Source organism: Hemicordylus capensis, chromosome 8 (genome assembly GCF_027244095.1).
Source record: "Hemicordylus capensis ecotype Gifberg chromosome 8, rHemCap1.1.pri, whole genome shotgun sequence".
Taxonomy (NCBI): Eukaryota; Metazoa; Chordata; class Lepidosauria; order Squamata; family Cordylidae; genus Hemicordylus; species Hemicordylus capensis.
Genome location: NC_069664.1, coordinates 26,811,386 through 26,826,434, shown reverse-complemented (window position 1 = coordinate 26,826,434; position 15,049 = coordinate 26,811,386). Strand labels below are relative to the sequence as shown.

At 42.6% G+C, this 15,049-nt stretch overlaps 1 protein-coding gene across 6 annotated transcripts in view; it reads left to right on the top strand.

Moving 5' to 3' along the window:
• GRAMD1B (GRAM domain containing 1B) overlaps positions 1–15,049 on the top strand; it is a 245,211-nt gene that overhangs the window by 63,055 nt on the left and 167,107 nt on the right. For 4 of the 6 annotated variants that reach the window (XM_053269626.1, XM_053269625.1, XM_053269621.1 and 1 more), the window contains exon 2: positions 10,888–11,380. The exons of 1 other annotated variant lie outside the window; for it this stretch is intronic. Coding sequence is in view for 1 of the 5 variants with exons in the window: in XM_053269629.1 (XP_053125604.1) it covers positions 11,355–11,380 (26 nt within the window). In the remaining 4 variants the exon portion in view is untranslated. The remainder of the gene's footprint in view (positions 1–10,887; positions 11,381–15,049) is intronic. One more of the 6 variants, XM_053269623.1, reaches the window with a different exon arrangement.

Genomic DNA, 15,049 nt, shown 5'->3' with positions numbered 1-15,049 from the left:
ACTGGACTCTAGGGAATTTGAAAGATTTGTTAGGAGCAGCCAGAAAGCCAGCCCAATGGGGGCTTGGGGTAAGGCTGCCATATGGAAAAGAGGACAGGTCTCCTATATCTTTAAGAGATGCACAGAAGAGGGAATTTCAGCAGGTGCAGCTTGTTATGCAGGTGAAAGAAAAGCTGCACCTGCTGATATTCCCTCTTCTGTGCATCTCTTAAAAGTATAGGAGACCTGTCCTTAGTTTGGGGTTCATGTTGGCAGCACCCAGTTCAGTCTCCCTTGGCTGTAAGAATCTGCAATAGTGATCAGAAGACCAGAAAGGATTTACTTCTAGACAAATCATGCTTGTTGGATCCAGTTCTATATCTGCTGATGACTAGAGCCAGATCTCCTGCATTGTGTTTTATTCCTACAAAGGGAGAAAGAGAGCATTATTATATCAAGGGGATATGGCTGCATTCAGATATGTTTCATACCAATATGTTTCTCTTTGCCTGTACCCTGTTGCCATTCATTGTCTTCATCAGTATGTAATATGGAATATGCCATTTTTTGGGATCTCCAAAGTGTACTGGACATATACTGGGTCAGACTATTGGTCCACCTAGCCCAGTATTGCCTGTCACCTGTTACCTGATCCTTTTCACTTGAAGATGCCAGGGAATGAACCTGAGGACCTCTCCATGCAAAATACATGCTCTGTTATTCAGCTATGGGCCCTCCCCAAATTCGTGATGGTATCTTGCCTCGTTTGCTTCCCACCCCAAGGCATGAGGTGATCACATAAAAGTGCCTTAGTCAGACCAACAGTTCTTTTAGTCTGTCCCTGTTACCAGATTCTGGGGCTTGAACCCGGAACCCAGGGCACAACATGCGCTCTACTATCACTGAGCCATGGGCCCTCCCCTATGGGAGATGTGCTGTCCAAGGTGCTGGACCCAGTAATTGCAACCACTTGGGGGACACTGTACACTAACCACCACCACTACCTGGGTTTCAGGCCTTGCAGTCCATTCATTTTTGCACCTTATCTTTGTCTTATAATATTATCACAACTGACTTTTCTGTCCTTGCTACCACTCTGCTTAATGGGTTGCATGCCCATCTTCAGTGAAATTAGTTGAGACCTTGTGGGTTTGAGTGGGCACCAACAGGAATCCCTGGCTCATGATTTTTGCAAATGCTGAACTCCATCACGAGTCCTTTACATGACAAACCTGCAATAGCACTGTGGCAACATGGAGGCCAAGCCTGCACAACTCAAATGACCTGGCAGGCCGAAACCAACAGTGACTTGTTTCATGGGGGCCGAGGTCAAATCTTAGGGTGCTGATTATTAGAGTAACACTTAATATCAATCAGTCAACCAACCAAATTAAAGTGAAATGAATTAAAAATAAATTTAATCAATATTTAACTTTTGATGTTCTGGCAGGCCAAGATTGATTAAATTAATATGAAATAAGTTGAATTAATATTCATTCTAATAATATAAATATTATACAATCTGTACAAAATACATAATAAAATGCATTGTTCTTCCTTTCCACCTCTGCCAAATCATCACATATAACATGGAACACTTTTAAGGAGAAAAAAAATGAGAAGCTCTTCTCATAATTTTGGAAAAGAAGGGAGAAGGGGAAAGAAAGATGGAAAGGATGCAGCAGGAGGCTTGGCTTAGAGATAGAGATAGATAGAGAGAGAGAGAGAGAGAGAGAGAGAGAGAGATTCCTTCAGCAGGCAGATGAGAAAGTGTGTGAAGAGCCAGCAGATGGTGCAGTTGCCAAGATTCATTATGGCATATTTTCAAAACATCCTTTTATTTTATTTTATTTTATTTTATTTATTTATCAAATTTGTACACTGTCCCAAACTTTCGTCACTGGGTGGTTAACAATAACATACAAGTTAAAACATACATAAAACTTAGAAGCAATTTAAACAACTGAAAAAGTCAGAACAGATTAAAACCTAAACATTTAAAAAGCTGCTGATAGACATGGTTTACTGCTACAGAAAGGTTGCCAGAGCAGAGGAGGTGGCCCAGGAAAATGCGTAAGTTTGAAACCTGCAGTTGCTTCAGAATGGGAGTAGTAGGTGAGGGCATGCCATAAATTGAAGCCAGCGTGGTGTAGTGGTTAGAGTGCTGGACTAGGACTGGGGAGACCCGAGTTCAAATCCCCATTCAGCCATGAGACTAGCTGGGTGACTCTGGGCCAGGCACTTCTCTCTCAGCCTAACTTACTTCACAGGGTTGTTGTGAAAGAGAAACTTAAGTATGTAGTACACCGCTCTGGGCTCCTTGGAGGAAGAGCGGGATATAAATGTAAAAATAATAAATAATAATCTGTTTTTATTATTTTGAATCATCCTCTACTGTTCTATCTTATGCTGGTCTTGATTGAGCAGAGGATTTTAATTTCTAAATGCTGATTAATTTCTATCAAATTTATTGAGTCAGTACTCATCCCCAGAGATCAAAAAATCCATGGCCATTTCAAACTCATACACTGATGCTAGATGTTTATTCAAGACAAGAAGATACCAGGTCTGACCTCATTTCTCCTCACCCTAGTCTGTATATTAAGAGAGGGTCATAGGACCAGTTTATGGGATAGGACATTTTTGTGTGTAATAAACTGCAACTATCAAGTAACTGCTCATGTAATGAAGCTGTTATCAAGCTTTGTTCCTTATCGTGTCAACTCCCTGCCTAGGAAGGGAGTAAGAGAGAGCGGATTCCTGAAAACAACAGCTGCACACAAACAAGCATTGCTTGAGAATGGCAGCTTGTCACGTGGAAAAGGGTAGTTCTTATCAATGACAACTGATTGTGTAAATCACGCCTAATTTCTTTAGGATTTGCATATTGCAAATTTGGCAGGGTCTAGGAACAGGCAATTAGCTTTGAATATTTGTTTCCATGCTAATTTAGAGAAGGTGCAACTGACAGATAAACAGGCTGGGGAACAGCTAACTGCTGACTTATATTTGAGGAAACATAGTAACTATTTCTAAGGAATAACTGCTCCCCCCCCCTCGCCGCCTTATTTATTGTTCACAAAAGCTTGCCAGATTTTCCCTGTAACATCTCTTGAAGCATGCCTTTAAGTGGTTTGTGTTTTAAAAAATTGCGGTTCTCCATCAAGGTACTCCAAATTACATGCAAAGGAAAGACAACTTCAGCTAATATAATAAATTAAAGAGATTGGCATATTCTTTTGTTTAATTTTACTCTGCTTTTACTGACTAAGGGGAGGGAGAAGAAATTCTGTAGAGCACTGAAACTCTATTAGTTGATAAGCCCTCTTGACCTCTGAGATTTAAGTTGGCATTGTCCCTGTGTTTAGATATAAGGGTTTTGCTTGCATCCATAAGGGCTAGAAACTTGCTTTAAAAAAGAAAACAAATATCTGATAACAGTATCCTGTGCATGAATAAAAATCATTTTCTATGTAAAATAAGCACAGCCCTCTAGGTTTCAAATATTTTGGTTGGATTTGTTTCTAAATACAATCTGTCCTTCTTGAAGAATATTCAAGCACCCTTTGTATGCTGCTACTATGGGAAGCACCTATATCGGGCAGCAGCGATATAGGAAGATGCTGAAAGGCATCATATCATACTGCACGGGAGATGGCCATGGTCAACCCCTCCTGTATTCTACCAAGGAAAAACCACAGGGCTCTTTGGGCTCAGGAGTCGAAATAGACTTGGCAGGACACTTTACCTTTACTGTATGTAAATATATGCTGTTGATGTATAAAGCTTTGCTCTACAGGACTAGTTCATGAGCACACTCTGTGGACGTTACAATTTTGTACAGAACAGACATTTGGGAGAAATCTGGGATAAAATATTATGGGGATGGAATGCCAGAGGATAGTTCATGGAAATATCCATAAGTAAAGTGTGCCGATTTCAACTCCTGGCGCCCACAGAGCCCTGTGGTTTTCTTTCGGTAGAATACAGGAGGGGTTTGCCATTGCCTCCTCCTGTGCAGTATGAGATGATGCCTTTCAGCATCTTCCTATATTGCTGCTGCCTAATATAGTACCAGGCAGTGGGGATTCGGAAGTTTGAACTGGCAGCCTTCGGCTTGTTAGTCAAGCATTTCTCCGCTGTGCCACATAAGTTGTCATATCTGTAGCTATAGGTGCCAGATATTACAGATTTCCCAGGGAATGAAAGGAAACCCGTTGGAAACAGCTGGGCCAAAGGGCCTCAGCTGCATGGGTTTTGCCTCCTAATTGTGAGTGACATCTAGCTGTGAGGAAAGGGATGAGTAAATCATTGCCTGGAGAAAAGCGGGCAGATGTGTTGAAAGAAACCTGCGATTTCTATGGGGGAGTGTGAAGATGAGAAATTGAAATGAGCAATCTCTAAATTGGCACAAGCTCTCCACGCGGTGGGCTTGGAGCATAACCTGTCCTTGCCAAGTCGATTTCCACCGTGATGATATGGTCTTTTCTGTGATGTCCCACGTGAGACATTTCAGACCCCTCAGTGGCTTGCTGCAGACTGTCAGTCAGCTCAAGGCAAAGCTCAAGGCAAAGCATCCCCTCAGCCCATCCTTCCTGCTGTTCTTGCTTTTATTTTTAGCACTTCAGCTGCCTCCATGGAGGGAAGTTGCAAAGAAAATAGGAGACTATTTCCCGAAGAGTTACCTCTCCTCTCTACCAAGGAACATGTAAGAGCTGTATTATTAGCTCCCAGGTATCATTTCTCTGTCCAGGTGCTGCTTTCCTTTCCATTGCATGGCAGGAGAAAAGCTAAACTGTTTAAAAGCAGGCAGTTGGGAGCCAGGATAACAAACCTTCTGGCCAGAGCAGGGATTTCGTACCAGGCAACAAGTTTTCTGTTTTGTTTTTTCATCTTGTGAAGAGATGACACTTTAATAAATTGATGCCGGAACAAAGAATATCTCCAGCCCCTTGTGCTGGCAAATCCTGCCATTCTCGCCTCTCCAGTGGCAAAAGGATTGAATGCTCAGCCCTCCTCTGTCTGCTCTTCCCTTACATGGCGAGTAGGGAGTAAGCTGATGTGACCCCTCAAGCAATTGTCTTCCTCTGCAGAGTACAACTTGGCTCCTTGGAAGCAATTATCTGCCTGGTATCTTATTTTATTGCATGGCACCAACCTTGGGGGCCAGTTGATGCCACTGTTGGGATGCTGAGTGATGGTGCTCCATTTTCTTCCAGAAGGACACCATGCCAGTGCAGGATGAAAGTAACAGCAAGTCGCTGAACTACATCAAGCTCTGTCAGCCTGCCAACAAGCTGTCTTGTTCTAGCTGTATCAAGGGGTGGGTGGGGAGATTATGTATTAATTATTGATGTTTTTATTGAACTTGCTTCTATTCCCCAGGTATTTTTAAATGCCAAATATATAATAGTGACATATTTCAGTCCTAGCTTATTTTAAATGTCTGCATAGGACAGGCCCTTCAGCAAACTGTTGGGCCCTGACGAAGACTGCTCCTGGGCTCCTCTTACTTCCCCAGGCCCAAACTCCACCTCTCCGCATTTCATGTAACCATTTAGACACATTTCATATAGCCTTCTGTGTAGGAAATGATGCGTGCACAAAGCATTTTCTTTGGACAGTCTTACTGGGAAGAAGAAGAATCTTGAACTGGAAGTCCAGGAGAGGTTGAGTCGTGGGAAATCCTTATCTGCGCATTGGATTTCTGCATGGAGGGGAATTGAGGCCCTATGTCTGATGGGACCTTTCCACTACCCAAACTTTGTGGGTTCCAGTAACTGATGTGCAAGAGCTCAAGATTCCCATCCACAGATTGGCAGGCTGTACTGCCAGAGAGGAGGAGTTGTTGTTTTAAACCCACCCTTCTTCTAAGATGCTTTGGCCAAGGACAATCTCTCTCCCATTTTGTCCTCACAACAATCCTCTGGGCTGGTTAGGCTGAGAGAGGACTCCTAGCCCAAAGTTAGCTCAATAGTAACCCATCGTCCAGTAAGGGTTTCAACCCAAGTCTCACCAGGTTTGATCTAGCATTCCATCCAGTATGCCACACTGATATCAGTGAGTGATATTTATTTAACATATTTAACTGATATAACTGTGACTAAATTTTTTGGAGGAATGTGTGTTTGAATTTGAAGAAATAATGTACGAGGGGAGCAAATTCAGATGTTTTCTGCAATTTGGTGTGCAGATCCTCTGTGTTGCTGGGTTTCGTCTCCCCAGATTGACAAGATTGTGCAACTGACAGAAATGTTCAATACAAGGATCTCTAAGAGGGTAGAGTGAACCTTTCTGAGGTTCCAAGTGAACCTTTCTAGAGTTGAAAACATGGGTTTTTTAAGCTTTGCTTTTGCCCCTTTTCAAGTCCTTGGTTTATGCTCTGAAGAATCTGGGGAGAGCCAGTGGGCAAAACATTCAATTTTAAAGCAATGGTCCATTTTAAGACATTCCTTCAACTGGGATATACTGCATTGCTTCAGGTTCCTCCAATGCAAGTCAGACTTTGCTCATGAACTTCGGTTTCTCACATGGAAATCCCGCTCTATCCCTTTATTGCAGTGGTCTTCAACCTTGCTTAAGCTGTTTGGTTTCAATCCTTGCTCAGGTTTCTGAGGCAATGCAAACAGCTGAGTGGGATTTGTGAGCTGCAATTGCATGGCTGCTGGTTCTGTTTGATTTCAGATTAGTTGAGCTGCTGGCAGCCTATTTGGGAAGGGGAGGCAGAGTGCTGGGTTTCACTTGTGCTCAGAAAATTACAGATGAAAAGGCAACTGCTTTATATTTAGCCCTTCATTGACTCCACAAGTGACACCAAAATTGACTGCCAACATTAATCAACTGGTGGGAAATCTGTTTAGAATTTCTACCATAAATAAGATACATTATGATGTCTAAAAGGAAAGTGCTATTTGGGGCTCATAGGATCACTGCACTGCCAATGGTGGTTTTCAAAGAATACTATGTGAATGCCTGTAACCTTCAACCAGGCTTGGAGTATCTTTATTTATTACCAGTGCAGGAAGGCCAGGCACTTTCTTCTTCCCTTGATCCAGGACTGTCATGTCCTTCCTGGCTTACTTCATATGCGATATGGACCTGAACCTGGTCCAGCAGGCCAGCTGAAGGTTAGTGAGAGTTCTGAGGCAGCCATAGTTTTGTCAGCCTCTAAAGTATGATGACCTTCATCTTTCAGTACAGAAATACATTGTGGAGTGCTCAGTTCAAAGGATATATGTTGGCTTTGTTTCTTGCTTCCATTGTGCACTACGATGCCGATTCAGTCGTACAGTTTCCCATTAGCCTTTAATAACCCATTTGGAAAGAGCGATCATTTCTGCTGAAGTTTAACCTCAAAACAGAATAAGAAAAGAGATATAAATGTAGTAAAAGCCTGTGTGAATGACCACAGTACATTACCTTTATACAAAGTCTAAAGTCAACCTAGAAAATGACATGCATTGGTAGGAGTGCTATTTACCTCTTTAGATCCTGGAATCCTTTTGGTCCTCCATTTTTGAAGGATGACTAATTCCGAGGATGTTCTCACAATTGCCAACAAGAATGCCATGTAGAGCCATTTCTTTATGAATCTGTCATGTTTTCATCTCCTGTGCATGTAAAAATGTATACGGAAGAAGACACATAGTTTGTTGCACAGTCAATCATACTCCTTAGCATCTCCACGGTGTTCCTGAGTGCATGAAGGTGTCTGTCTCCCCTTCATACTTGGCATGTAGAGGCAGCAAGCATGATTGCTATTTAAAGTGTGAATTGGCCCTTTGTACAGGATTAATGTTGATGCAATCTTGTTAAAGTGGTACTATAAGTGGAGAAAAGCCATTTTTAAATCTACACTCTGGCCGTCCACACTCTGGTCATCATTGTAGTTTTTCATTTAAGCTGGCCCAATAAAAGAGATTGCCTATCTTCCATTTAACCTCTTCATTAGTGTGAGGTTAGTCTGCTGTGTTTTTATTGATGTTTCGCTGTTATTGATTTGATGTGTTTTACAGGAACTGTGTTAGTGGGTTTGCTGTGTTTAGACTTGTTTGTGGTGAGGCAGGATATAAATCCAAATAAATAGATAAATAAATAAGGTCAGAACAAAGATAGTATATGAAGTACACATGGGAGAAAAGTAATAAGCTTAAATATCAACAAACCCTCAGCATTATTCAGTGATAGGAGTCCCAACTGAATAAATAAATATAAAGAATTCATCAAATATGTGAAATCAGCAACTTTGTACAGGTTTGCTGATGCTGTGTTAATTTGCATTATTTATGTAAAGCCAGAGGTTCTCAAACTTGGGCCCCCAGATGCTGTTGGCCTACAACTCCCACCATGGGAGTTGATGATAGTAGTTGTAGTAGGCCAACAACATCTGGAGACCCAAGTTTGTAACCTCTGTGTCAAGCAATTCTATTTCAGTACAGAATACGCGTTTCTGGAATTCGAAACCCTATGTCCCTGTTCCTCCCTCCACCCTAAATTCTGAATGAAATCCTTGCCCCTCTTGGTGACATATCATTCCACTGAAGCCATCAGCCTGCATTTGGTAACATTACTCCAATGGAGCAGATGGGCCATTTGTGTCGGGCTGCAATCCTGCCTCATCAGAAGCTGTGCACACTTGGTATCCTGTAATGTCAGAACAACACCGCACTTTCAGAGAACAGCCAGTGAGCTGTCCTCCTGTTATTCCAGCTGAAGTAGCCCCCTCCTTCTTCCAGTTGCCACGCTGGGGCTACTGAGGAAGAACCATCTTGCTCCGAGACTCTATTGAGAACTTACTTGGAGAGAAGAGCATGAAAAGTGCAGATCAATCATCCTGCAAGGAAAGAGCAGGGGATTGAAAGAGGGCAACTGACAGCTAAGAGCATACCTTCCTTCATTCATATCAGATGCCAGTCTGAAGAAAAATGATCCTGCATGCCATTCCTTGCCCTTCAACAGCCCTTATCCCTTACCTGATGCCACTGGACATTGCATGATTAATGATCAGGGGATTTCCCCTGACCATTCCTTGACCACCATTTTTGTCCCATTTTATCTGGCATTTAGTTTTCATGCTTTTGGGCTACCTTATGTTTATTGTAATGTATTTTTAAATACATTGATTGATGATTCTAAAACTTTATGTAAGCCACTTTGAAAGGCATGGCCTGAACAGTAGCATACAATTCTTGTAAAATAAATAAATATTCATAAAACAGTACAAAGCTCTAAAAGCTACTTTTTTCTTTGTAATCTGCCACCAGCTGCACAACTAGAGGCAATGGTTCTCTTTGGCGTAGTCATATATGGTGCTATCACTCCTGGCTTCTGAAAGCCAGCATGGCTGAAAGAATGCAAGGAGCTTTTTAGTTTGAGGGTGGCACTGAAGCACTCAGGTCTGAAGCTGTGGAAGAACAGGATTGGTTTTTTATAAAAAGGTATACTTGTAAGAGGGAAGAGAGGACAGTCTGTTATTTAAAGCATGATTCTTCTTTCCATGCCAATAACTTTGTGGGCAGAGAGGCGAGATGTAATTTCTCAGATATACATCTTCTGGAAGGGAGGGAATACTGAGTTCATTTTAGGCTGTATTTACTTTGACCATAAGTAGGAACCTGGTGCCATTTTAGCTGAAAATGAATAAACATGTCATTATCTTTGAGCCTCTGAAGCACAGAATCAAATTATCTTTGAGCTTGAAGCACAGAATCTATAGGTGGAATGAACCCTTGAGTGCAAATCTATTATGTTCTCCTTGCAATGAGCTTAGACTGTGGAATACGACAATAGAAAAATCACATTGTTGGGTGTCCTATAGATAAATTGTTGAATTAGTGACCACCATTTCCACCTCCTTAAATAATCCACTTTGTTATTCAAGTAACCTATTTGTTTTGGGGTTAGGAAACTCAAGATATTAAGGCGTTTAACTACCTACTTAACGGTTAGGGCAGGGTTGCACACCTTCAGACCTTGACATATTTTTGGACTACCCTCATCCCCAGCCAAAGTGGCCACTAGCCAGACATTATGGGAGTTGTAGTCAAACATCTGCAGGAGAGCCAAGGTTGTGCAGCCCTGGGTTAGCGCTTGAACCTTACTTGGGGCTCTTTGGGAATGATGCAATACATATGGAAAACATTACATCAGATTGAAAAATCCACAGGGAATATGCAGAAAAGGGCAATGATCAGGAGACTAGATTCTTTCTGCTTCCTATACATATGTGAATATTCCATTCTGGTTGAAAGCATTGGTGATTTTTGGAATACCTTGTTTCCAGGGCAATTGGGCAATGAATTGCACCAGTTGTGTTTATTTGTTTTTTGACAATGACATCAAGCCCATCTTTCAGAGATGAGTGTATAGAGTTGTCAGGCAACCTCCCATCCCTGACAAGATCCATTCCAGCTATGCTCCAGAAATGGAACTACATTAGACCATTTCCAGCCAATTGCTTTTCCACCTAACCGTAAAATCGGGTAGCCAACCTACAACTCATAACCTGGAGAGCTCGAAAGAGACAACAGAAACATAGCTACTAACAGCATGCCCTGTTCTGCATATGTCCAAGGGATTCAAACCACCCTCATGCTGAGCCCAATAAACACCTGAGTTATTATGTAATTGGAACAAAATTGACTCTTTCCCGAGGAACCTGATCCAAATGCATTGGCCACACTGCATATCATATTCCATAACGGGATATAACTAGTAGCAACCCCCCTTCCCTCTCCCCCCTCAGCCTGTAAGTTATAAAAGATGAGAATTTGGTTTTGTTAGCCTGCACCTTTCTAATAATAGCCTTCCAGTCAGACCTTATCAGCTGTGACTTGGTACGTTTGTGCAGCAGGGCTGCCTGTGTTCCCTGTCAGATCTCTAAATCTCTGATGGTTTTGTTTTTGCTAGATCACATTGCCAAAAGCTGCAGCATCCTGGGAAGAAGGTATCACGGGAGACAAACTGAAAGTGTGCTCTGGAAAATGGAGAGAGAGAGAGAGAGACCCACAGACAGGAGAAATGCACTCTGCTGCTTTGTGTCTTCCAGTCCACCGAGGGTTAACAAAATGAAGAGCTCTTGTGCAGGCAGAGGGTGTTCTTGGCACTGAAAGGTGGATCTCTTACTGGATGTTAGGAAACGGTTGCTTGTTCTGTCCACCAACAGCTTGTGGTCTGGGCTTTTTCATGTGTGGATCTAGTGTCTGGCTCCATACAGAAAACTCTCTATCCTCCACAAACCTCCTTTTTTCTTCTGGATGGGGATCCTCTCCTCTTCTCACATGGCTGGGATTTGACTGGGGCAGGTGGGGAAGCTGCCGTGAGGAGTTTCCCTCTAGACGCTTTTTTGACAGGACTTCCCCAGGTTGTCTGGATGAATGAGTGCCTTTCAGAGCCACACCAGGTAAGCCTGCCAGTGTTACTACAAACATTCTGGTTAGCATCCCTAGGGGTCACATCCAAGCCTGGTGTAACACAGTGGAAGATGGTCGAGTTTTCACACTTGAGAGATTGGAACTGGCTTTTTTCAGCTTGCTGTGGAACCAGGTATATAACTAATTAGCTTTGGTCTTTTTTATATTATTTCCTTCTGAGAAGTATGGGACATTCTGGTAAGCATTTATTGCATGGTTTCCTCTAAGAGGTGTCCATGTGGACATTTAAGTGCCTCACCCAGTGTTTCTTTCTGCTTGGAGCATCAAAGTTACTGCCAGAGGGGTAGTAAAACTATTAACATGGACTTAATGCAAATATTGTCTGTAGGGTGGCTGGTGTTTATACCGTTTATAATACAGTTGCTTGATGACTTTGTAGAAAACAGGAATAGCAAAGAGATAGTGCTCAACAAGCCTACCAAGGTGCAAACATATTAGCATTTAATGCTGAATTAGTGGTGCAAAACACTTCCTCCCACTAATGTCCTGACTTGAGAAACCAAGCTCCCCATATCCCGGTTAAAATCTCTTTTGTGTTTTCAAAGACAATGTATTGCTCCTGGAGTTGGTTTTATACTTGTATACTCAAGTGATTGCCTTACAAGTGCTAGATCCAGAATAGGACAGGATGCTCTTGGATACCCAAATCGTCCGGTCACAGTGCAAAGGCAATCAAAATATAAATCTGTGTGTTCATGCAAATATCTCACGTCAAGAATCTGGACTCAAATGTGGATTTCTGAGAATATTGGTCCCTCCCCCACCTCCCAGTGCTTTGAAAATGTTAAATATTAAGGCAAACAGAGCTCCTCATGTACAGGCAGCAGAGAGTGTTTTGGGAAGTAGAAGACAGGTCTGTTGACGTTAGAAAATGGTTCACTCTTCTGTCCAATCTGTAGCCTGTGATCTGAGCTTTTGTATTTGAGGACTCTGTGCCTGTGTCTGGTTACCCTTTGCAAATGTTTCTGGTTAACCTGTACCCAGTGCCACCTTTAAGACGTATTTTGCTGACAACAACAAAATCAAGGGACCAGTTTAGTGAGTGGAGAGTTGAGGGTAACCTGAAAACATGCAAGCAGTGTTTACTAAAGTCCCTGAAAACATGTAAGCACGGTTTGACTAAAGTCTCAGATCAGAGCAAATCAAGGTAGGGTATCCCATAGCCAAGAGTGTTGAGCTCGCTGGGCTGGATCCTACACAACGATGTTTCCCTCCTTAGTGTCTATGCTCTGCTTCCTTTGGTGTGTCAACTAATCTTATCCAGCTATTTAAAAGCAGGTAAACTGCACAACAAAGAAGCACTCACAAAATGCTACTTAGGAAACCTTTGGTGAAATCTGCATTTCTCCCCTTTCCATGAAAAAGAGGGAGAAGTAAAATTTACCAGATAAATATTTGACTGTGAATGACGACGTGCTCTTCTTGAGTACAGTGAGTCATTTTTCTAAGGAACATTTTTTCTAAGGTACAGTAGGAATTTGCAGACCTGCACGGATGGATCATCTTGGCTGAAACAAACATTTGGAGGAGTTTGTTGCAAGCCTATGCACACTTACCTTGGAGTAAGTCCTAGTGAAGACAGTGGGACTTACTTCTGAGTAAGCATGCATCAGATTGCATTGTTAGGCATGGATTTTAGCATGTTTCCCTCCTGGTTACTCTTATAGTTAGAGTACAAATGTTTTGCAAATTCAGTAGCACATGCATTGGGATTCCTATAAAGCAGGGGATCTCAAATGTGGGTCCCCAGATGTTATTGGACTACAATTCCCATAATCCCTAGCCACGATGGCCTTTGGCTGGGGATGATGGACATTGTCGTCTAACAACATCTGGGGGCCCAAGTTTGAGAACTGTTGCTATAAAGTGTATGACCTCTGTGAATGTATTAAAAATGCCCCTTTGTTTCCTCTTACTAATATTGTCTGCATGAAAGACATGCCTCTTTCTTCTATAAGCTGGAGATATTTCTCTCCTTATTGGCATTAGTTGATCAGATTAGTCTGGTCCCAGCTGCTAAGGGTTCAGCTAGGGGCAAGCAATCATAATTTGCATGCAAACAATAAAAAGCATTTCAGGGAAAGCAATGCAGAGTGGATGCCCCAGAAGGGAATGTGTGTTACCTATGAACACATGAGTGCAGCTTTGTCTTTGGGATCTATTTGAGAGGCTGACACACACAGGACATTATCCAGTCCTGAAGTGAGTGGGCCTGTATTGTACAAGCAGAGGTAAGACGGGGACACATGAAAAGATGTGGTCCCACTGTTGCATACTAACACATATACAGTATACAGTATTTCTTGTCTTGCTTAAATTAATGGGTGTTTCTAGTCTCTGACCCTTTGGACCACAAATGGAAGTACTTTTCCATACAACGCATAATCAACTTGTAGCCACAAGATGTGGTGACAGTCAACAAGCTGGATGGCTTTAAGAAGGGTCTGGATAACTTCATGGACTAGGAGAGGTCTATCAATGCCTACTAGTCAGAGGGCTATAGGCCACCTCCAGCCTCAAAGGCAGGATGCCTCTGAGTACCAGTTGCAGGGGAGTAACCGCAGGAGGGAGGGCAGGCCCCTTTCAACTCCTGCCTGTAGGCTTCCAGCAGCATCTGGTGGGCCACTGTGTGAAACAGGATGCTGGACTAGATGGGCCTCCTTGGGCCTGATCCAGCAGGGCTGTTCTTATGTGATGGAGCAAATAATGACAGAAGCAGGAGCAAAATATGCATGGGAGGAGAAGAAGATGCCAAGGGGGATCAATAGCAGTGAGAGGAGCCAAACAAACTTTAAATGGGAATAAACATGTGCTTTGGGTGGCTGGCTGTTGTTTTAAATAGTTGTACCTATTGCCTGTCTCTTCCCACCCTCCCCACACACAGAGAAATCTAAATGGAGCCAAATGCTAGATCACTAGGCTATGTCTCTGAAGGTTTTGGGTTTGGATCTTGTGCTGAATGGCTGCTTTCTAGACCATCCATTTAAAAAAAGAGATATTGGTCTCTGCTTGGGGAAGCCAACGGAGGTTGAACCTCTTGAGGTTGTCTTTTTTTGCATAGAAAGCCATAAAACTGGTGTGTGAGATGGCTCAGCATAGATTTCCTGTGCTTTATGCAGGTATTTTTGTGAATACATTTAAGGAGAACTCAAGAGGGAGGATCTTACAGTGAATGCTTTGGCTCAACTCTCTCAGCCTTTCTTTCTTTCTTTCTTTCTTTCTTTCTTTCTTTCTTTCTTTCTTTCTTTCTTTCTTTCTTTCTTTCTTTCCTTTCTATGTTCATGCTTTGTACTTCTTTAAGTTTCCATGCTTTTATCCCCCAGAATCCCAGTTTTCCTACCTATTCAGTTCCCTGTGTTCTAAGTCGTTGGCTGACAGTCTGACAAATTTCCTAGAGGAAGCCCTGTTGCGGTTCAGTAGCCCTTTAGAATAACACCCGAGTAGTACCATTGAGTAACTTAGACCTTCCCAGAGCAGCCCCCATCCCCTTAAGGGAATATCTTACAGTGCTCACACATGTCATCTCCCATTCAAATGCAAACCGGGGTGGATCCTGCTTAGCAAAGGGGACCATGCATGCTTGCTCCCCCAAGACCAGCTCACCTAAAATGTCAGCCTGCTTGTACACACAATCTGCG